The 25,210-nt window shown below is 35.7% G+C and overlaps 1 protein-coding gene across 15 annotated transcripts in view; it reads left to right on the top strand.

Moving 5' to 3' along the window:
- LOC105232674 (phosphatidylinositol phosphatase PTPRQ) overlaps positions 1-25,210 on the top strand; it is an 862,901-nt gene that overhangs the window by 827,456 nt on the left and 10,235 nt on the right. The window contains exon 16 of one of the 15 annotated variants that reach the window (XM_049451212.1): positions 19,380-19,515. The exons of the other annotated variants lie outside the window; for them this stretch is intronic. Coding sequence (XP_049307169.1) covers positions 19,380-19,385 — 6 coding nt within the window. The 3' untranslated portion in view covers positions 19,386-19,515. Of the gene's footprint in view, positions 1-19,379; positions 19,516-25,210 lie in introns of those variants that run through there. 15 annotated transcript variants of the gene reach the window in all.

A 25,210-nucleotide genomic window follows, 5' to 3' on the forward strand; every position in this document is an offset into this window, starting at 1 on the left:
TTTGGCTCCTGTAACTCGAGTCAAGTTTTTCCGCCTTTCTTTTCACTACATTTTCGCAAATGTTGGAGCGATTCGGCTACCTGACACTTAGACCGTATAGCATAGTTCATTTGTATGTTGGTATGATGGTTTCACACATTTCTTAGAAGGAATTACCACTAGTGTGGTGATAATTTGTTTGTTTAGAATACCCGCTTTTAATATTTTCAAGACCTAATAATTAACGGGAGTTTCCTAATCTTTGGGAAAATATTAAAACCCCGTAATTTTTTTATTCCATAATTTTTTCTGAAATTAATTAGTTACAATTCTTGTTTTCATATCACAAAAAGCTTTCATATTTGGTTTTAACAATAAGTAAAATTAAAAATTTTATTAAGACAAATTAAAATATTCCATTTTGATTATATTTCATCTACGACTTCAAACATCACACTTCACTTCTTTTCCTTGATACATTTCCTGCCATTATTAAAAATTATAAGAGCGTTACACTCAAAACTTCAAACCGCTATGACGAAAAATAGCATATACGATATATATGTATGTACAATATCCTGAAGAAAGTTGTTACTTTTCTGCTATTTGCTATTGTGATCGTAATTCACAGGTTCGAACTGCTATCGTAAATCACAGGTTCGATTTTTTCACTGTGATTGAAAAATCGCAAATCGCAACTGCGATCACATTTTATAAATAGCAGTTCGCTTCTATGAACTGCGATTGCGATCACAGTTCATAGAAGCGAACTGCTATTTATAAAATGTGATCGCAGTTGCGATTTGCGATTTTTCAATCACAGTGAAAAAATCACCGATAGTGAAATATCGCTCATCACTAATGCCAACAAGCACAAAGGGGTTCGACGTCGAAAAGCTGCAATCACAACAGAAAGCCGAACTACATATTTTCTTCTCAACTTGCACTCCTGGTCTTTGAGAACATTCATCAACAATTATTGTAGCATAAGGGAACTCTGGGACCGTATTTCCAGCTCTTTACGTATAGCTTCAGAAAATGCAAAAAAACAACTAGTGCAATGAGGAGTCCCGTATCGCAGTGGAGAGAAAACAAAAACAGACTGATTACCTCGCAACGTTACAATCGACCGAGGACATGCTCGAAAAGATGCGGCGAGTAACGTAAGTTTTCAAGAGTGGAGCATATTTCTGTATAATCCCCAAAGGTGATCTAGTGACCGATGCCCAGAGCATACTAAAATTATGGAGGGAACACTTCTCCACCAGGAGATGGTGGACCCGATTCCCCAAGCGATGACGATGCAGCAAACGTTCCATTGCGCGACCATGAAGAAGTTCGAACAGCAATTACCCGTAAGAAGAACTACAAAGCGGAATGGCCAGGATTTCCGGTCGAGCTATTCAAAAACGGCGTGGAAAACTTGACAAGGAGAACTCATCAGCTTCTTTGTAGATTATGGTCGGACGACAGCATGCCCAACGATTGGCTACCCTGGCTAGGTCTCCAGCTCTGCAAGTATTTAACGCAGTACCAGCGGGGGGAAAAAGAGGAAGAGGAAGACCTCCACTCCTTTGGAAAGACTAGGTGGAGAAGGACCTGGCTTCGCCTGGAGTTATCAATTGGCGCCACATTGTGAAAAGAAGAACCGACTGGTGCGCTGTTGTTAATTCGGCTATAACCACGTAAGCGGTGTCTAAGCTAGTTAAAAAAGAGAAGAAAAAAATAACAGTGGACAGTTTTCAATCTGTGTTAGTCTACGTAATATAAAAATATTATTTTATATAATTTCTGAAAATACTTAGGTAAATAATTTTTTGCAAGAAACCTAGTTAAACATTTACTTTTTTATTTATAACGAGTAAACGGAAAAGTCCCCGGCCTAACCATAGTGAAACACATTTTTTTTTTGTGAAATTCGTTTCTTTTTTTATTTAACATAGTTCCCTTTAAGGGTGATACACTGATTATAGCGGCCCTCGAACTTTTCGATACCATTTTTTTGGTACGATGTGTGCTTTGCTTTAAAATAGGTCTTATTTTCGTCGGGCACCTCTTTATTCGAAGAAAATTTCATCGCAGCGAGCATTCTTTTGAGATCTGAGAACAGAAAATACTCTAGGGGCCATATGTGAAGAATACGGTGGATGCGTAAATAATTCCCACTCCAATTCATAGATTTTTGCCATCGTTTTCATTGGTTTGTGACGCGGTGAATTGTCTTGGTGAAGCAGCACTTTCTTTATATTTAAATCCGGCCGTTTTCGGCGATTTCGTCTTTCGTCATCAGGTAATAGGTGCTTTAGATGACCCTTCATTTTTCAAGGTAAATAATGAAAATAATTAATAATTAATAATGAAAATAATAACAGCCATGCTTTGGAGCTAATTCAGCGCGTGAAGTCCACTCGGATGACTGCCGAATGGAATAACGGCGGGGCCACACCTACTTTATTTAAATATTTTGTCCATAGTTGCCCCTTGCCACTACAATTTCCTATGCCAAGTGATAGTTTTATATTTTAATTTAGTCCTTATTTATGATCCTGTATACGTTTTCCTTTAGTGACGTTTTGTAGGCGTGGAAGTGGTCCGATTACGCTCATCTACGAACTCGTAATTTTTCTTGCCAAGGAACATGTGTACCAAGTTTTATAAAGATATCTTAATTTTTACAGAAATTTTAGCTTGCACGAAATTAGCAAATGTTTGAGGCAGTAGGCAAATTTAGAATATACTGGATTTGTAGGGTATCCAATCATTTTGAATATTGAAAGTGAAAATTAAAATGATACGTAATATTATTAACTAGTCAACGTCCTGCAATTGAAATCAAATAAATCGAGTATCGTCAAATAAACGGAATAATAATAACAGTGGACTGGACGATGGAGACATGTGTAGAGGTTCAGGCAAGTGAGGAAAGGTCTCTGATTACCATTCATGTGCTGAACACATTGAGCACGACAGACTGTAAGCTACATCTGTCAAATATTAAAATACACACGTTCTTATGGACACAGTTATTTTGACAGCTGCACGACTACACGACTGCAGGCCGACAGTTGTCGCTCTCGCTCACTTCAATATATTTTTATATTTGCCAACGACAGTAGAGAGATTAGGTAAAGTGATGATGCCATTAATATGTAAAATGTAAAATTATTCAAACCTCTAACAAACATGACGTTATTTTACAAATAAAAGCATAAAATAGCTCTATTATATCTGAACACTTAACGTCCCAGTTATTTTGGGGAATACAAACCACTGGTGACTCAATACGCACTTACACTCGCGCGAGTGCTTAAAATGAAAAAAATGAGTTGTGTATTTAAAAGGTACAATCATTTTAAAGTTATCCTTTGTTTGCAGTACAATGTTTTGCTTAATAATGTATCGCATTGAATCGAAATAGGATGTGTTGGACCACTGTCGGCGTGGGTGGAACGATGACGATCGAAAGCAAGTGGGAACTCCGCGGCGCAGTATAGAAGAGAAAGTATGAAACGATTGTGGCTGGGCGGCTTGTGTAGAACGAATTGTGCCCGCTATCCTTTTTCCGATCCTTTTTGATGAGTGGGTTGATTGATGTAGAAGTGTGGTGAGCTGTGTTGTGTGGTGATGTATGAGTATGGTGTCATCGACGTGGTGAGTTGAGCTGTTACATTAGGATGCGCCAGTTTTACCGAGTAGAGGGGGTGGATGCTTAACTCATTTAAACATCCTGGGCCTCCTAGGCGAATATTTTGCCTAGTATTCCGCGAATAGTTTATTGTCTGTATTTTGGCGTACTGCTGGTGGAGTAGCCGAGGTGCAGAATAAATTCTGACAACAGAAGTCAGTAATGTACTATCATTTATCCTGGTGTGCAGAGAACGGATTTTGATTTAAAATATAACACATGTATTTTGTATGCATTTTAATTTGCGTGCAGGTGCTTAAAATAAGCAACTTTATTTTGAGGGTTTATTGGATTTTGCTTTTTGACAACTCATTATTATGGCAAGCAAGTGTTTGCGTTATTTGCTTTTATTGATTTCAATGGCGGTTATTTAAAATTTCTTATTTCATCGGTATGGTATACTGGTTGTTGCCTTTTCTGAATGATTTGGCAATTGTTAGCATTTAATTTATTCTTGGCTTATGAAGGATAGTAACCCCACGCCCGGCTCAGATATGGCCAGAATGGGTACTCCTTAGCCCCTGAGTTAGGACTTTGTCAATAGAGGGATCTTGCGAGGGAGTGGCCGTGAATAGGGCTTCGATTCTTAGAGTAGATAATTCTTTATACTTAATTTGAAGCTTTTCTATAGCTGATTTCCCCAACTCACCCATAGGAGGGCAGATGCGATAAGAGCGACCTTGCTTTTGTAAGAGTAGGTGCGTCCATGTATCGCATTGGGAGTATGGTGATCCCTTAATTTTCTTTTTTATTTTATTTATTTTTGAAAAGACTCTATGGGGTAATATTGTATAAAATGTGTCGACTTTTGGAGAAAATTTTCTTATATTTAAGTGCGTATGCACTCATTTGGCGTTTAGTAGCGCGCCACATAACGTGAGTTTTTTTAAGCAGGATTTTTGTATCATTATTAGCGAAAGCCATCCTGCGGGGCCGAAAGTTTTATGTGTTTTTAATATATCGACTGTGAGAGGTAACTCTGACTTTGTTTTTTATACCAATTTGTGGAGTATTGGAAAATTGTGGCTCTAGTGGTTGTCGTATTTTTTGCTTAATAGTAGCGCGCCACATAACGTGAGATTTTTTAAGCAGGTTTTTTGTATCATTATTGGCGAAAGCCATCCTGCGGGGCCGAAAGTTTTATGTGCTTTTAATATGTCGACTGTGAGAGGTAACTCTGACTTTGTTTTTTATACCAATTTGTGGAGTATTGGAAAATTGTGGCTCTAGTGGTTGTCGTATGACGTACCGGCCATTATTTGATCGCGTAGTTGTGACTTTAGAGAAGTGCTCACAATACCGATCTTTTATAATTTTGTTTGTTATTGGAAGTTTCCTTAACCTTTGCAATTTCCTTATTTGTGAATTAAAGTATTTGTCCTCAACTTGAGTTGGTATGGTGGTAACTGGTTCTGTAACTAGTTCACCTTGTGCTTCGCTGTGCAGCGTTTGAACTTTTTGTGCCTTTGAGCAACATGGTGTCTTTTGGCTATTTTTTGAATTTTGGTTTCCGCATTTGCTTTTGCAATTAAACACGTGGCTCTTGATTTATAAGCGCTTTTATAGGGTGAGATGGGATATATGCTGTAATGAAGCATTGTCTGATGTCTTTTATGACAATATAAGCAGTTAAATTTGCTTTTGCAATTTTTAAGATTATGTTTATTGGGCAAGCAGTTTGTACAGAGTCTTTTTGATCTGACAAAGTTGTGCCTTTCGTTAATGTGTAATTTCTTAAACTTCTCGCAAGTTTTAAGTTTATGCCCTCTTGTGCATAGTTCCCATGACGTTTGCTTTTTCTGTTCGGACATGAACGATTGCATTACGTGAAAGCGTTTGTTTAAATTGTTTCTGCTTCTAGCTTAAGGTCCATTTAAGCTTCTATTTTGGTCGTGTTTAATGGGCTTAGTTTTGATTATTTTTTCTTCTAACCTTTCCGAAATTTCATATTGAGTGGTGAGAAAATCTTTCCTTTGTTGCCACGTTGGGCACTTTTTTCGTGATGAGAGCGATTGCTCCCATAGAAGTAACGACTTTTCTGGTAATGCGGCGGTGCAAATGTTTACCGGAATTGGGTCCCAGCTATCTGTGGGAATATTTTGTGTCGACAGAATCGGCAAACAATTAGAAACAGTGGATTGTAGTTTAACAAATTCTTCACTTGATTTTAGACAAGTTTAGTAGTGTCATTACTTGCTTATCGACCAGTATTCGTTCGTTTTCGTATCTAGCTTTTAGAGCTTCCCAAGCCAAATTGAAATTATCGTCATGAAGAGCGAACTGTTTGACTATTACGCCTGCTTGACCTTCTGTTTTGTATCGGAGGTGATACAATTTTTGCGCTTGTGATAATTGAGGATGGTTTATGTACACGGCCGTGAACATGTCCCGGAAGGACGGTCATTCTTCATAACCGAAATTTGCCGTTTGACTGTCTACTTGTGGCAGCCGAAGATTTGAAATTATGTGTATCTGAATCGTCAGAATCTAGAATGGCGTCATGAGCCGCTTGGAAGCGAATCCAAAAATGTGTAAGATTTTGATTTTTGATTTCTAATAACGATTCAGAGTTTTCGTGAATCGGTGAAGCGGCAAACCTAGTGCAGTATCTTGATAAACTGTCACTTTGAGAAATGAATTTAACAACCTGTTTTGAGCGTTTAGCTCCTGCAGGTGTATTTTGATTTTTTGCGTTATTAATCATTTTGGTTTTAATTTAATTTTTTATCTGTAAATAATTAAATTTTTCTCTCAGTGGAACTGATTTGAATAAGGAAATTGAATTGAAACTTTTTTAGGTAAATGTTTTTATTTTAAGTTTAGGTTGCTAACAAACGAACGAATATGTTATTTCGTGTTAGTATTACCGTTTCTGTTTATTTGCAAAATAATATTATTTATTTATTTTAGTTTTAAGTTTGCAAATAACCGCACTTTTAATTTATAAAAACCTTTTACGTCCTTATGTTAGTATTTAGGTAAACCCTAATACTTGGATTTGTATGTAAGTTTGTATGTGCTTATGAAGGTACTTATGTTTTCTGCAATTGAGAGCTCGCTGAGGAGATCAATGGTCTTTTTGCATAAGTATGCACGAATTGTTTGTGTGTTTATGAATATGCTTTATTCGTAAGTAATTGAGAGCTCGTTAGAGAGATCAATTTGCTTTTTGTATGTAATCCTGTTGGTTTTTGTTTGCCAAAGAACAAGTGGTATTGCCGAATAGATGCCAATGGACTTTGAAGATTTATATGTTTTAATATATTGGGTTTGGGTTTATATAAGGCTATCACTTTTATGTACATATATTTTGGAGATGTATGTGTATTTATTTTATATCGGAATTTTGATTTTTGCTGGAAATCAAAACGTTAATTCTTACCGTTTGGTACCAGTTTTGTTATATTAACCAAACGGATATTTTCTTACAGGTTTTATGTATGATTACATATATAAAACTGTAACTTTAGGCAAACATACATACGTGTATAATATACAATAATAAGTAAATGGAAACGATACAACTCACTTTATCTTCCCGCAAGGGGTTTTTTGAGGGATAATATGTGTATAATTGTTTTATCGCCAATTCCTTAATTCCTCCTCTTCTACAGTCTTTCAGCTGCCTAGTTTCTTGAGCGTGTTGTTGTTTGTTTGTTCCAATTCCTGTGCTCCAGCTGGCCACCTTCTTTTGCTGTTGTTTTGTTGTATGTAAGCATGTACTACTTGTATACGAGGGCTGCTATATATATTTCTGGCCTAATAATGAAAATAGGCATATTTATCAACGAAAATGTTTTTTTTTTTTTGTTTTTTTTTTGGATTTGGCTCGTCTTGGAAGACCCACACGGTCGATTGCTGTTTTGTTTCGTGCACATACGCATAGATCCATGATTCGTCACCTGTGACGATCTTATAAACGTCTTTTGAAGCACCGCTATCGTATTTTTTCAGCATTTCTTTACACCAATCCGCACGAGCCTTTTTTTGAGTGATTGTCAAATTGTGTGGGATCCAACGAGAACAAACCTTTTTTACGGCCAGGTGTTTATGCAATATCGAATGTATGTTGGTGGGAGAAATGCATAGGTATGGCTCTATCTGAAGGAAGGGAAGTTGTACCAGTTTTTCACAGTGCTATAGCATGGTGCTTGTCGTGGTAATCCACATCGAAAGTTGTGAAAAATGATCGCACGAAAATGTTCACGAGTTAATTCCATTTCTTGGCCGAGATGAATTTTTTAATTCCCTTTAAATAAAACAATTCACGATTAAATGACAAAACGTTCTGAGTGATGTTATGCTAAAAAATGTCAAACTTTCCAAAGGAAATGTCAGATTGCACCTGGCAACACTTAGTGTTGCCTAGTGCTGAAATATATATAGCAGCCTATGTATTGGTTTTAATGTTCGCGCACGTTTGTTTCGTTTTATTGGTGCTTTAGTTTTTCGCAGCCGATTTATGTTTTGTGCTTAGGTTTCGCGCGTTTTTGTTGTAATTTAGTTTTTTTGTTTGTTGAAATTGTTTTGTATATTTTGTTTTTCCATGTAGTTTGTTTTTGTTTTTGTCACTTCACCTTCTCTTTTGTCCACCGTGAATCTTTATATGTATATTTACATAAAAACACTGCACTGCAGCTTCTTTTGTTACTTTTTTGTTTTTGTTTGTCACTGCACTTCTCTGCATTAGTTTTGTTCATGTTTTTTTCTCGATTTTCGTGAGTTGTCTTTATTTTGTGGTTTGTCTTGTGGCTGTTATTTTATAGTGCCTATCTTTGAGGCTCGAAGGACCATGAACACTTAACGACCCAGTTATTCAATACGCACTTACACTCGCGCGGGTGTTTAAAATGAAAAAAAGAGTTGTGTATTTAAAAGATACAATCTATTTAAAGTTATTCTTTGTTTGCAGTACAATGTTTTGCTTAATAATGTATCGCGTTGAATCGAAATACGATGTGTTAGACCACTGTCGGCGTGGGTGGAACGATGACGATCGAAAGCGTGTGGGAACTCCGCGGCGCAGTATAGAAGAGAAAGTATGAAACGATTGTGGCTTGGCGGCTTGTGTAGAACGAATTGTGCCCGCTATCCTTTTTCCCATCCTTTTTGTTGAGTGGGTTGATTGATGTAGAAGTGTGGTGAGTTGTGTTGTGTGGTGATGTATGAGTATGGTGTCATCGGACGTGGTGAGTTGAGCTGTTACATTAGGATGCGCCAGTTTTACCGAGTAGAGGGGGTGGATGCTTAACTCATTTAAACAATATCATTTGTAATAACAATTGATAATTTAAAACAAATAAATTTACATATTTACTTATTTTTTGCATAACAAATTTCACTTTGAACAAAATATTAAAATTTCATTGAAGTGGAAGATATTAGTATGGCCACAACGAAATTGTGTATATGCAAAATAGACAGCTGTGTTGTCTTTTGTACATGCCGGCCATTGTTATGTTGCTGTCTTCTTACTAATGTTCATGTAGAAGGATTCACGACGCCATTTTCAGTTCACTATCGTGCTGCCATGTCGTGTCGCGCTCAATATCTTCAGCACATCATTGTTTTACATGTGGCTCAAGCAGCTCACGACTTTCGGTCTTAGACCAAGTATCCTCTGAGTAGCCAAAGAACATCTGCTTGAGCGAACCATCGCTCCCCAGGGTTGTGCGCTGGGTTTGGGACACGCCATTATTTTCATTACGCATGTACCATGGTGAGCAAGTGATTGTTCTAAGCAATTTTGATTGGAACCAGTGTACATATGGCAGTATTATGGCAGTATTAGTTGCATAGGTCATACCCCACAATTAATTGCCATACATCCAGATCGGTTTTATGACCGCATTATATAAAAGCACTTAGTGGTCTAGGCTAAGTTTGGAGTTTTTATTTAATTTTCTTATTTTATTTTTCTCCACTTAAGCCTTCCATCTATGTAGGTACTAAGATACATATGTTACTTCATTGTCTTGGGGTATTAAAATATTGTCTAAATATTGGTCTAGCGAAAATGTAAAATGTTTACACTTTTGTTCATTCACATTTATATGCCAGTTGGCTGGCCATTCTTCGACAGAACTCAAGTGCTCCACTAATATTTTTGATGCTATAATGTGGCATTTGTTACGGCTCACTAGAGCTATGTCATCTGCAAAAGTTGAGATCAATATATTTTTAGCTGCTGGAAGATCCGCTGTATATGCATATTATGTATAGAGTTGGGCCTAAAACACTGTCCTGTGATACACCAGCCCTTCTCTGTCGTTCATCAGATATGAAATCCCCCACTTTTACCATAAATTGTCTATTTTTTTAAAAAAGACTCCAATATACAATTCTAAAGACATTTTGTTAATCCATAAGACTTCATGCCACACTTTATCAAATGCCTGAGCCGCATCTAGAAATATAGCTGAACAGTTTTTCACGAAACCCGAATTAGTGCGTTGGTATTATATTATTTTCGTGGAGGAGAGGAGACATCTTTGATATGGTGCGTTGGTATTATAATATTTTCGTGGAGGAGAGGAGACATCTTTGGTAATAACGCTTTTTTAAATATTTTAGAAAGACAGGGCAGAAGACTGATTGGTCTGTATGAAGACGGCTGTGTTAAGTCTTTCCCAGGCTTATCTATCAAGATAATCTCCGACTTTTTCCATGAAATTGGATAGTATCCGAGACTCAGAATTTTTAGGCTAAGTTCTTTTATTATTATAATAATTTCAGAAGGTGGAGTCTTAAAAACTCGGCTGACTCGTTAGCTGTGTTGGGTAAGCTGGACAACTTAAAGTTGTTCTTTGGGCAATTAGGTTGAAATACCTTTTCGAGGTGATTTGCAAAACAATTAGTCTTTTCCTCGCCGCTTCGATCCCAATTTCCACCCAAGTCTCGTATAGGCATGTTGGAGTCAATTGGTGGCTTCAAGGACTTTTGGGCTTTCCAACGGGAATTTAGCTTGCTTGAATTTGGACACAACTCCTGTACATACATTTCAGTGTTGAATTCTTCCTCGTGTTTAAGCGCTTTTTTAATTTCCGCATAGCAGATTTCAATTGAATCTGAGTGAAAGGGAAGCGATTTATCTGCCGTTCTCGTCTTGCACGTCTTTTTTCATTTACAATCCCTTCTATTTCACTATTCGTGCTTTTTCTGAAACCAAGCGGCTTATAGCTTTTGTTTGGTGTTGTTAAGACAGCTGCATTAGTTATTATATCATTGAGTTCTCTTATGCTTTCGTCAATATCTCTTCCTGTACTTATTTTGTACTCAATACTAATGGGGCTACTTACTAGTGTTGGGAACTATCGAGTGATTTCAACTATCGATTGTTAATGACTGAATGATTTTGACTATCGAATGAATTTTTTCGTTCATTCATTCATTCATTTATTTAATCAAATTCAATAACTAAGCAAAGGCGTACTCTTCAAACAACAAAAAAGTACTGGAATTTTATTCATTTTTAATTAAACCAATACAAAGGTTTAATTTAATTCAATATTTTAATAAAACATAAAAATAGTAAAGCACAGAAAAGATATTCAATATCATATAAAATAAATATAAATATAAATATCAGAAGAACGCAAAAAAATATTAATTATATATTAAAATTGCTATTTAAAAATATTATTTGATCTAGCTTTTCACTTTTAAGTCTATTTCTTCTATCATTTATTATTTGCCCAGCTTTAGAAAAAACCCTTTCGGAAGGAACTGAAGTAGCAGGTATACATAAATATTTTTAGGAAAGCTCGTAGAGTTCTGGAAAAGTTGCCTTTTTGCTGTCCCAATAGTTTAAAGGGTTTTGATGTCTCTCAACGAAATCTTGTCTAAGATATTGTTCCAAAGAAATATGTGCATTAACACTAGGGGCGTTGTGACAAATAGATTTTGCTTCCGCTACTTTTTGGTCAAGTAGAGTCCAAAGAGATAATTTACTTTTATCCGCGGGTAATTCTATTACTGGGGCTGTAGCAGTCCTTTTTTCCGCTGTATGAATGCAGATACCTCTTCTCCCAACCATTTTTGAGCATTACTAGAGTTACTTTAATTTCCAAAGGCAATATTTTTAAACCGTGGGTCTAAGAAGGTCGATTTGGCACACATCTTGTCAGACTCTAGTTGGCCAAGTCGTCTCGAAATTACTTCCAACAAACTACTTTTCAAGCATTCTCCCTCCGTAGTTTTCATTTGCTGGGATCTTATTGCATATTGCAGTCCTCTGACTATAGGCCCCACTAGTGACATCGTTGGGTAGTTTTGTGCTGAAAGTTCTGTTGTCATATGCACTATCGGCTTCACTACAGTGATGGAATCACGTAACCTTTCCCATTCTGATGCATTCAGAAAGTTCGGTGCACTTGGTAAGGAAGTTAGTATAGCAGAGAGCGGTTCTTTTATCAAGCATATACGTTCCATCATTATAAGGCCAGAGTTCCATCTAGTAGCAACGTCTTGCTTCATCTTAAGTTCAGCTACTCCCATTTGCTTTTGCATATTTTTAAGTTTTTCTGCTGCTTGAGAGCTATGATGGAAATATGTTACTATAGCTCTGCATTTCGTTATAAGCTCTAAAATCTGAGGAGCAGTCTTTATAGCATCCACAACGCATAAATTTAGGGTGTGAGCGACACATGGGTGGTGGTGTTTTTGCAGTATATCCCTTGTCGCTTTTTTAATATTTGCACCGTTATCACTCACTATCGTCACTAATTTGTTAAAAATTGACCACTCGTCAAAAATGCTTTTTAATTCTGTGGCTATATTTTGAGCAGTATGTGAGCCGAACACTTCTTTAGTTGCCAGGACTGCTGAGTTCATTTTGCTTTCCTAAATGAAATGACTAATTACAGACAAAAAAGATGTCTGGCTGTCAGTAGTCCACATATCTATTGTTATAGAAAGGTGTGAAATATTTTGCAAAATGACATGAAGCTTTTTCCGTGTCTCGTTATATTTTGAAGGCAACATTGTGTTGGAAAGAAGTTTTCTGTTTGGGATTGAATACAAAGGCTGAATCTTTTTTGTATATTCTCGAAATCCTTCATTTTCAACAATAGAGAGTGGTTGCATATCTCTTGTAACCATTTTAATAAGAGACTCATCTATACTTTTCTTTTCAGTTTCCGAAAGCTCAGATCGCGTGCTTGTAACAAATAATTTTGTTTGCATTGCTCTTCTTTTTAATGGTCCACCACCTGAAACATTTCTACTGGGTATTGTTGAAGAACTTGTAGTTTCTACGTTCACAGGAGGTACCAAAGAAGCACTACTTATCTCACTTTCAATAGTTTCCACTGTTAAGTTCACATCTCTTTGCGTTGAATAACAGCTTGGCATATCTAAGTCACTTACAGCAGGTGCTCGTTCGACTATCGCCGAAGAAGTCTCCTCTACACTATGTGATGATGGATGCCTTCGTCGTAGGTGATCGTTCATATTTGATGTGTTACCAGCAAACTTAAAATTTTTTTTACAAATATTGCAGTTGACGTTATTACCATTATTAGTAAAAAACTTCCACACGGCTGATCTCTTTAATCCAGGGCGCATTTTTGTATTATCTAATTATGTATAAAAACATTTTCAGCATTTTCTTTACAAAATACATAAATACATTTTATATTACCACAGAAAACACTGCAATTAAAAATCTAATACCAATATTTATATAAGTTGCGACCCAATTCAAATGTTTTACTATTGATGCAGCAAATAATACCAACAGTTAAAACGGTTAAGTGAATGTATACATAGCTACAATTTCGAATCGCAATACATAACCAAGTTTCCAACCTGCCTAATTCAAAGCCATTGGATTTTATCAAACCGACTAGAAACTGTCATTTAATCTTGCCAAATACCGATGACCATATGAATCTACTTTAGTCATCTTATTAATTTGGCGATGCCTCCTACATCATCGCTTTATAAGTCTATATTTATTATTATTAATACTTTTCACTTAAATCTATTTTAAGCATCTATTAACTTCTACCACTCATACATGCATTCAATTTAATTTCCATTATCACACATAATTCAACATAATTTTGAAATACACGCAATTTAAGCATGATTCGTACATTTGCTGAATATAATACCATTTACTTGAAATGGAATAAATGAATTCGTACAAAAAATCTTTGCTAGATATCTACTTGCATAAAATCATTCATTCGAAAAATCATTCAGTAGCGAAAAAATACTAATGAATAAAAAAATAGTAATAAACGAAAAATTAGTAGCGAACAAAATATTCGTTTTGAACGAAATATTGGTATGAACGAAAAAATTCGAATGAACGAAAAAATATAAATGAGTGATTTCTTGAAAACTATCGAATGAATGAAAATTGCTGAACTATCGAATAACTTGATTGTTTTTATTCGATAGTCCCCAACACTAGTACGAAGAAACAAAAGCTATGATCTCCGATCAGCTAAAGCTAATAAAAGCAATTGCACCTTCTCCCCACAGTAGAGTAGAGCTGTCAGAAATAGACAGTCAAAAGGCAAGTTTAGGCATCCAACTCGAGTTGCCCGCATGTGACACAGAAACCTTTTACGGAGGTTATGAAGAATGGCCATCCTACCGGGACATGTTCACGGCCGTTTACATCAACCATCAAAAATTATTACAAGCGCAAAAATGGTATCACCTCCGATACAAAACAAAAGGTCAAGCAGGCGTAATAGTCAAACAGTTCGCTCTTAATGACGATAATTTCAATTTGGCTCGGGAAGCTCTAAAAGCTAGATACGAAAACGAACGAATACTGGTCGATAAGCAAGTAACGACACTATTAAACTTGCCTAAAATCAAGAAAAAAAAAAACAAGTAAAGAATTTGTAACACTACAATCCACTGTTTCTAATTGTTTGTCGATTCTGTTGACACAAAATATTCCCACAGACAGGTAGAGAAGTCGATACTTCTATGGGAGCAATCGCTCTCATCACGAAAAAACCACATTCATTTTCGAACAGAAAAAGCAAACGTCATGCGAACTATGCACAAGAGGGCATAAACTTAAAACTTGCGAGAAGTTTAAGAAATTACACATTAACGAAAGGAACAACTTTGTCAGATCAAAAAGACTCTGTACAAACTGCTTGTCCCATACACATAAGCTTAAAAATTGCATAAGCAAATTTTGCTGCTTATATTGTCACAAAAGACACAATTCAATGCTTCATTACAGCATATATCCCATCTCACCCTATAAGAGCGCTTTTAAATCAAGAACCACGGGTTTAATTGCAAAAGCAAATCCCGAAAACCAAAATTCTAAAAATAGCCAAGAGACACAATGTTGCTCAAAGGCACAAAAAGTTCAAACGCTGCATAGCGAAGCACAAGGTGGACTAGTTACAGAACCAGTTACCACCATACCTACTCAAATTGAGAACAAATACCCTGATTCACAATTAAGGAAATTGCAAAGATTAAGGAAACTTCCAATAACAAACAAAATTATAAAAGATCAGTATTGTGAGCACTTCTCTAAAGTCACAACTACTCGATCAAATAAGGGCCGGTACGTCGTACGACAACCACTAGAGCCACAATTTTCTAATACCCCACATAAAGGTAGAAAAAACAAGCTCAGATTCCCTCTGACAACCTCATTTAAAAACACAAATATACGTTCGTAACTTTTTGACCCCGCAGGATGGCTTTCGCCAATAATGATACAAGAATCCTGCTTAAAAAATCTCAAGCTATGTAGCGCGGTACTAAACGTCAAATTAGTGCATACGCACTTAAACATCAAATATAACAAAAGTGTCTCAAAAAGTAAAAAACAAAGAAAACAAATCGACACTTTTCATACAAAATTACCCCACGGAGGCTTAAATTTTCAAATAAATAAAATTTCAAAAGCAAGTTAAGGGATCAGCATACTCCAATGCGATACAGTTACGCACATACACTTACAAAAAGGTAAAGGTCGCTCTTATCGCATCTATCCATGCGCTCCTCATATGGGAGGGTTATGGGAATCAGCTATACAAAGCATGATTATAAAGAATTATCTACTCCAAGAATCGAAGCCGATCTCCATTCACGGCCACTCTCTCGCAAGATCCCTCTAATTTCGTAGTCCTAACTCCAGGGCTAAGGAGTACCCATTCTGGCCACATCTGAACCAGGCGTGGAGTTACTATCCTTCATAAGCAGATAACACAGAAAAGGAAACTAAAAAACCGCTAGTTTACCAAGCCGGTGGTAAAGAAATTTTAAATAAAACCACAAATAATAAGCCGCCATTAAAGAAATTGTCAATAACCGCCAATAAAAATATATATAAACGAGTTTAAAGGTAATTCAAGTAGTCAAGTCATAAAGTATGAAGTGAATTTCAATATGACCCGTTCATATGTACATATTAAAGTTACTTATTTCAAACACCAATTCCCGCCGAAATACATACATTGAACATCATATACGTAATACTAGGCAAAAATTTGCCTAGGGGGCCCAGTATGTTTAAATCATACATGGGCGTTTTGACTCACATGAGCAGTTACTCTCAGCACACGTATTCTTACGCTCTTATTTCAGTCGCTATTGAGAGCGAAAAAAACCAGTTTTGCACTGTGGGATAATGAATTGATTTTCCTGCCAGTTGCGCTGCAGACAGCAACGAGGTAACATAGGTAGTCGGTATGTTGATGTTTATGCCCTAGTATATTTTTGCCCCATTTGAAATGTATAACATAAATAAAATGTTATACTAATTTCAGATACCTTTGGTGGGGTAAATTGGGAGTTGACTACTTTTACTAGCAAACTAGTTAGCGGAAATTTTAAGATAAAGTTGAAATTGTGAAATTCTCGAAATTTTTTTTTTTATATTATCTCTCTCAATACCCTCATATTTCTCAAAGTATTTATGGAAGGTATTATAGTGCCTCCTAAAATTATACCTATGCCCGGGTCCCCTTTACACACATATTACACAATAGACATTGCATATTACCAAAGGCATCGGAAATCATAAAGCAATATTTGTCATTCATTTTGAACAAACACATATAGGTACGCGCATAAACAGTATCATAAAACAATCAAGCGGCGCACGATGTTGCTTCGCTGTTGTTTGTTAATCAACTGACTGCAAATGTTCTTTGTCCCATGGTAGCCACTTTACGCTCGCGGTTACCAATACATCCATACATTTCATTTGCCCATCGCTGGTTTAAATGGCATTCGATGGCACCATACACTTACATCACCACACCACACGAACACAACTCACCACACCTGTACCCACTCAACAAAAAGGATGGACATCGGGATGGGAATTCAATTCGTTCGACACAATTCGTCACACACTCATCGCTGAGACACATTCGCATATACACTGCCTACTGCCTCCGCTACTCTAAGCGATTCTACATTGTGATCTCGATAAGTGGAAACTCGATCTTCGGTATTGGTTTCTCGCCGCCCCACTTATGGACATTTCTTTCAAAAATAAAGTTTATTAAATTTATAACATTTAAATTATAATTTCGTTAATTTATATTCTTCAAATAAAAACTAGATTTAAATTTATTTAAAAGCGTTTGCTCTACCTAAATTTTGTGGAATAATTTTATTATTATGTATGTACTTATTAGATCCGCGAATAAAAAAATGTTTAGTCGCGAATATAGAAATGGGGTCTCATTTTTTTAATCCGCGAATAAAGGAAGCGCGAATAAGGAGCTTTTACTGTATTTATAACTCAAAAACAGCTCAACCGATTTGGCAAAATTTGGTGATAAGGTAGCTTCACAACAATTCATAAATAAAGAAATTGTATTTCAAAACATAAGCATGTGTTCTATAATAAATTCAAAATACAAAATAACATCACACAGCTACTGTCAGAATATAGTGGTTTTTGTTTACATACACATGCATATATGTATGTATGTATATGTATTATAGTGATAGTTGTAACTGAACAAGAAAAAGTTGAATCATAATTCGATTAGCTGAAAAATATTCATGAAGCATTTAACAAAACAATGCAATATTTAAAAAAAAGATCAAGTCCAACACAGTTGGACTGTTCACGATGAAGTGGTTATCGGGTTATGTGATTATGTGATTAAGTAAACAAAAACAAAATGCGGCATGACAAAATAACCAACTTTGACCAACCTAGGCCCTTGTTTACAGATTATGTGGTTGTTTGCTTATTTCCAGTGTTAGAAAGTCGTTGAAATTTTACTAAATGGCAGCATAAAAAATATAGAAAACTAAGCGAATGGTATTTCCATTTAGATTTTCTTATTGGAAATCTGCTATTAACAGCTATTGTTTATTTACAATCAGCAAATTAAAACCGAAATAAAAAGCATCACAAAGCATCAAACATTATTAACCCTTAAATGCATGATGATGTATATATACATCAGTGTTTTCTTCCTTACATAATTTCTAAACGGTAACTCAAACACAGTATTTTTTACTTTTATTAGGTGCTAAAAATATCTGTGTTGACTTTTGAATGCAAACTTTCATGATATGACATTTCACTTTTTAATTTTAATAATTTGACAGCTTGGCGCGCCACTTAAAAAATACACACTTGGTATTTACAAAGGAAAAACCATGCATTTAAGGGTTAAAAAATCATTACAGTAAGTAAGAATCACTAAAATTGTACGAGTAATCAATGAACAGCTGTTTGTGTAAAAATAAGCAAATAACCATACATAGGATGTTCAAGGAGCATAGAGGTTATTTTTAATCTAATAATCTCATAACCCGATAACCACCTTACCGAGACCAGCCTAAGTGTGAGACGCGCCCTCTTCTACTCTACTCCTGCACTGTTATTCACTATAACAAGAATCATACATATGTATAGTATATGTATCCACCCTAGCGCCCCCTTATTGGAAAGAGGAAGGATGGAACTTTTTAGAGACCCTATAGACCTGTAGGGAGCCCTTTGAAAATGACCAAAAATCAGTGTTTTTGCTCATTTTTCCATACAAACTGAAACCAATGCAACCCAGCCAATATTTTTGTATGGACAAGAAATCAAAATAAAGAACACCAAAATGTTTCAGTGCAATGTATATACATAATATATTTAATTGCATCTATTAATGATACAAAGGGATCCGGGGCGACCGAAGTACTTTCGTGTAGTACTCCTTTCTCCGTTGGCGGCCTACGGCCGCGCTCTTAAAAAATAACCCTGGTCGAGCGAATACCCGGGGTGACCGATGTATGTACTTTCGTGTAGTACTACTTTTTGCGTTGGCGGCCCACGGCCGCGCTTTAAAAAAATAACCCTAGCCGGTCCAACACCGGTTTGACAGTTCAAATTAGACAGTCATTTTGGTTTTTCGCATTATTGAACTCAATGCAGAAAAAGGTGTATTTTATGTAAAGATTTACAAAGAAATTAACAATCAAAACTAATTGAAAACATTACTAGTGGTTTTTATAATTCATAAGTAATATACATACATATGTGCGTGAAAATGTATCCATAATTGGTTTCGTACAATGCACAACAGATGAAAATACACTAACATATGTATATTTGGAAATTTGCGAAAAGTAGCATTTTTTAAAGTGAATTTGTGGAAAAATTTGAGAACCGATTTTTATAAAATATATTTTAAAATAAAGTTCGATAATTTAAGCATACATGCGTGTTTAAAATTTTCAATTTGGTTCTCTCGTTTAGGTATAGTGAGCCAAAATTAACCGGCGCGATACTAAACTCAACCCCATGGCTACATTATTTTAAACTGGAGCCCAATCGACAGACATTCTAGTGGACTGCACATGATGAACCGGTTCAAGCGTGAAAACCCGAAAAGGTCGGCTGGCATTTGTCGACTGATTACTGATACAAATCATTCCACTGCGTATTTGGTTGCAGTTCTATTCTAAGATTCCAAGTATTTAGCAATTGTATTATTTTTGAGGAAGGATCAGTTTGAAATTGTACGATTATACTGCGATAATATGTAAACCTGTCCGGTCCCTGCTAAATTAAAAGTGTTATAGGGAGAACCACGTCCTCCGACGCTCGCAATTTTTAAATCTATAATATCTTCGAAAAAATTTATTATATCATATGCAGTAAAGGGCCATAGATATCTATATTAAATCAACAATGTATTTAAGGTATTCAATTAAATAAGTATTAATGCTGTATTGGTTAAAATCGTTTCGAAAATTAGCTATTTTTTGTCGTAAAAAGTAAAGTAAGACAAAAAATGTTATTGAGGGACATCCATAAGAGATAGACGTGTACCATCGCGGAGTTTCTGTAGACCTTTTCAATGTGTACAATACTTAGTATATTGTTTTAATAAATTTTGTAGGATTCAGCCTACCTTTGCAATGTTAGCGGAAAAAATTTAATTATTTACGACATCACATTAGAAACCTCAAAAATAACAGTATTTCTCCACTATTTAATGGATGTTATTACACATATAAACCTTTCTCTTCAATCACTCTATCTATTAAATAAAACTGCATCAAAATCTGTTGCGCAGTTTTAAATATTTAACCATACAAAGACACCTAGGAACAGAAAAAGCGGCTGGGTTTTATACTATTGTTACAAAAGTAGTATTAAGTTGTATTTGTATTGCATACGCATCTGATGAGCAATAAGATGAAGAACCGGTTCGATCAAGCGGCAAATTCAAAAGGTTTTGAAGAAGGTGATCTGGTCCTGTTGTACAATCCACTTCGAAAGAAAGGCTTGTCCCCGAAACTGCAGACAGCCTGGGAAGGACCCTATATGGTGATGAAACGACTTAATAACGTGGTATACCGCATACAAAGAAATGGAAAAGCACGATGTAAAATGAAAGTAGTACATTTGGAGAGGCTCGCCCCATTTGGTTCAAGAGGATTTGTGCCTAATCGGGACGATTAGGCTTTAGTGGAGGGCAGTGTTACAAAAGTAGTATTAAGTTGTATTTGTATTGCATCCCTTATTATGAACAATAGCTGTAGGTATATGGAATAGCATTTGTCTTGTTGTAGACATCTGGCGCCGCGGCTGTCTGCTTGTCGAAACAATAGACATCTGGCGCCGCACTGTCTGCTTGTCTACTTAAACAATTGCTGAGTCTGGCGCCGCGGCTGTCTGCTTGCGTCTGGCGCCGTATAGCATTATGTTCTGGTAATTTCCAGACGCAATATTCTAGAACAGTGTTGTCCAACGTGACTGTGTGCACGTTATGCTTGTGTTGGTTATTCTAGCGTCAACTGATCGCAAAATTCTGCTTTGTTTGCCTACGAAGTTAAATACAGAAGCACAATTGTGCTGTCACAGACACTTGTCGCGACATGTTGGTGTGAGGTGTCTGGCACTGTCCGTGCGCTATTGTGCGCATAGGCCGTGGACAACGCTGTTCTAGAAGGACACGTCGGCATCAGCGAGAAGTGCGTGGCTATATAAGCCGTGGCAGCGCCAACGTAATCAATCAGTGCTAAGAGTAAACTGCTATAGTGTAGACGAGTTGTGAAATAAAGAGTTGTTGAATTAAATTAAACAGTTTTGGTTTTATTTGTCAATCCAGAGATACGAACCTAACAAAGTGAACTAGCAAGCAGTAAATTCGTAACACTATGTATTCATGTAACTACGTGTTCCCAGAAATCGATGAAGTGTAATAATGTGAACCCCAAATGGAATTGTGAATTATAAAAAAGAAAGAAATGCATAGTAGATTAAAACCCCGATAAAAAACTTGCTCAAAAACGCAAAAATACCCTCTTACTTTTTTGTTTTCTAAATGCTTGCCAAATAAAACACTGCTTTTAATTAATAACACAGGTCCACAAAAAAAAATCGATGAAAGGTTCCTTTGACCAAACATAGTGTATCATATGTATTTTGGGGCGCTGAAACCGAATCTGAAGTCCGTTTTGCTCCATCACGTCAGGATTTTTTCCTAACCTCAAAATACATGTCGAATTTTACTTGACAGAAACCAATTTAGAAATATTAACGGATTTAGCTTAATTTGGCGATAGAGGGGTTTTGAGGGGTCCCTGATTGCGAAATTAAAGACAAATTTTCAAAATACAAAATGGCGGATCCAATATAGCCGTCAAAGTTTTCAAAAAATTCTTGAATTTTCAAAAAAAAATTTCAATTTTTAAGAAATTCTTCAATTTTTATAAAATTTTGTATCAAGGGATTTTCGAGGTTACTGATTTCGAAATTAAAGGTAAATTTTCAAAATACAATATACAACTATATAATATACATATAATATAATATAAAACTTTGTACCGAGGGGTTTAAGTGCTTGTAATCGGTAAGGTCAAGAATGCAAGGTGCTTTAAACGATTAAAATCTTTAAATTATGAATTTAACAAAAAAGTATGCATATGAACAAAATTTTTCGAAGAGAAAGCAAAATTTCCAAAAGGTACTTTGCATAATCCATCTAAGCATTTGGATGAAGTGGAATTTCTTTCAATATCGGATTTGGTTGTTTTGGAGTCTTCATTTAAAACAAACTGCAAATATCGCAGCATGACTTGAAGTCTACGCCAATAATGATATATGTGTGTAGACCTGGTACAGCCGGCGAAAGAAGATATCCTCAGCATTGTTCCAGAAAGTCGCTGAGTTCCAGCTGTATATATTTATCTTTTTATAGTCAAATAAAAATGTAATAAACATTATATTTAATCTTACATAGTTAGATAAAAAATAAAGACATTTGGCCGTTTAAGAAAAATTGACAGATACAGTAGATAAGGCATTACCTACATTAGAACAAATTCCTTTAGCCATTAATCTAATCAAAACTTTTGTGAAGATGAGGAATAACGTACTGATACATTTTTTCATCTCTCTGAATGATTTAGAAGTTTCTATTGAAAATAAAAATGAAGGAACATAATTCAAACCAAACTTACTGATAATTTAAATAGAATTACTACAAAATCATAGTTTCTATATAATGAAGTTTTTATATAGTGACATGATTTTCAGTTCTCGAGCGAAGTTCGACTGTATTTAATTTAGTTTCTTCGGTCGAGTTGATATCACGTTCATATTTACATATATCGCATTTTGAAACCTGTAATACAAATTTAGCTGACGCGAACTATAATATAGCATTAAAAGTAAATCTAAGTTTATGGCCTTAAATAGTCAAGAACATATTAAATTTGATTGAAATTTATCCACGATTTCGTAGAATAATGAATTTAAAAAACTTTTCGAAATATGTACACTCTTGCAATATGTTGCTGCACCGTACAATAGTTTTGTTGACCTCGAGATACATATTAGGGGTATTCTCTTACTCTTGCAAAACCCATGCACGGTGCACGAATTGCAGATATTTCCTCTTGATGCACCGGCACAACAACAAACACACGCAGAATTATTTGCAATGTCTGTCAGACCAAAACTCATGTTTATTCTCGTGCAATGACACGTAAAAAAATAATTGCAACCCTGTGCTAGCTGTCATTTTATTTGAATACATATTTTGACGTTAAATAGTTGAGTAAGTAAATTTTAAATAGATTTTATAATTTCTATTTATTTATCCAATTTACAATAGCCATGCACAATAGTCCTTTACAACAAATTGACCGATTCAGCCGTTCATAATATAATATATCATTAGATTCTGCAATGGGTGCTCTCGTGCCTTTGTATATATATTTCGGTATAGGATTTTTGCTATCTGCAATCCTGGAGCAAGAAAATCGCCCTATTGAGTTAAGTATATAACGGGTGATTTTTTTGAGGTTAGGATTTTCATGCATTAGTATTTGACAGATCACGTGGGATTTCAGACATGGTGTCAAAGAGAAAGATGCTCAGTATGCTTTGACATTTCATCATGAATAGACTTACTAACGAGCAACGCTTGCAAATCATTGAATTTTATTACCAAAATCAGTGTTCGGTTCTTTTCTTTTTTATCGACAAATTTTGTTCAGCGATGAGGCTCATTTCTGGTTGAATGGCTACGTAAATAAGCAAAATTGCCGCATTTGGGGTGAAGAGCAACCAGAAGCCGTTCAAGAACTGCCCATGCATCCCGAAAAATGCACTGTTTGGTGTGGTTTGTACGCTGGTGGAATCATTGGACCGTATTTTTTCAAAGATGCTGTTGTACGCAACGTTACGGTGAATGGCGATCGCTATCGTTCGATGCTAACAAACTTTTTGTTGCCAAAAATGGAAGAACTGAACTTGGTTGACATGTGGTTTCAACAAGATGGCGCTACATGCCACACAGCTCGCGATTCTATGGCCATTTTGAGGGAAAACTTCGGACAACAATTCATCTCAAGAAATGGACCCGTAAGTTGGCCACCAAGATCATGCGATTTAACGCCTTTAGACTATTTTTTGTGGGGCTACGTCAAGTCTAAAGTCTACAGAAATAAGCCAGCAACTATTCCAGCTTTGGAAGACAACATTTCCGAAGAAATTCGGGCTATTCCGGCCGAAATGCTCGAAAAAGTTGCCCAAAATTGGACTTTCCGAATGGACCACCTAAGACGCAGCCGCGGTCAACATTTAAATGAAATTATCTTCAAAAAGTAAATGTCATGAACCAATCTAACGTTTCAAATAAAGAACCGATGAGATTTTGCAAATTTTATGCGTTTTTTTTTTTTTTAAAGTTATCAAGCTCTTAAAAAATCACCCTTTACATCCTACTCTTTTTTACACGGTAGATACGTTCCTCAGAAATCCGTGTAAAAAGAATTGTGTAAGATGAAATAAAGAACTTTATTTACTTTGAAAAACCGGGTAAAAAATCTTGAAAACTATAAAATTTAGAATATTCATACAAATTGTAAGTTCATATCATATTAAAACTGAAAATATATAATTCATACAGGTGAAAAGTTGGTAGAGCAAACAAAAAACAAAAGAAATCAGTTAATCCAGAATTAAGAACAGAAAAATTAGAACAGAAATAAGGAAAAAATATTTACATAGCTACATAATTATTCGTCGCTACTCGATACGAGAGCAACTGTTTGCGACGAACTGGACTAAAGTCGGTATCATCACTGGAGATATGCATCAAATTATCGAATGGTGACTTTCGTCCAGTAATAGAGTTTTGAACTGTCGGACTACTTTCCGAAAGGTCTTGCGCTGTTGATTTTTTTATTAAAAAATCTTTTATAGAAAGTTGAACCATTGGTTTTTTAAGTTCTTTATACAAATCTTTATAACCAGCAATACAAATATTAATATCTCGTTCGAATTTCAGGGCATGTTGCATATTAGGATCATTTTTTAAGAAATGATTCACCATACTGTTACAAAAGTAGTATTAAGTTGTATTTGTATTGCTATATGCATCCTTTATTATGAACAATAGCTGTAGGTATATGGAATAGCATTTGTCTTGTTGTAGACATCTGGCGCCGTACTGTCTGCTTGTCTACTTAAACAATTGCTGAGTCTGGCGCCGTATAGCATTATGTTCTGGTAATTTCCAGACGCAATATTCTAGAAGGACACGTCGGCATCAGCGAGAAGTGCGTGGC

Source organism: Bactrocera dorsalis, chromosome 3 (genome assembly GCF_023373825.1).
Source record: "Bactrocera dorsalis isolate Fly_Bdor chromosome 3, ASM2337382v1, whole genome shotgun sequence".
NCBI lineage: Eukaryota > Metazoa > Arthropoda > Insecta > Diptera > Tephritidae > Bactrocera > Bactrocera dorsalis.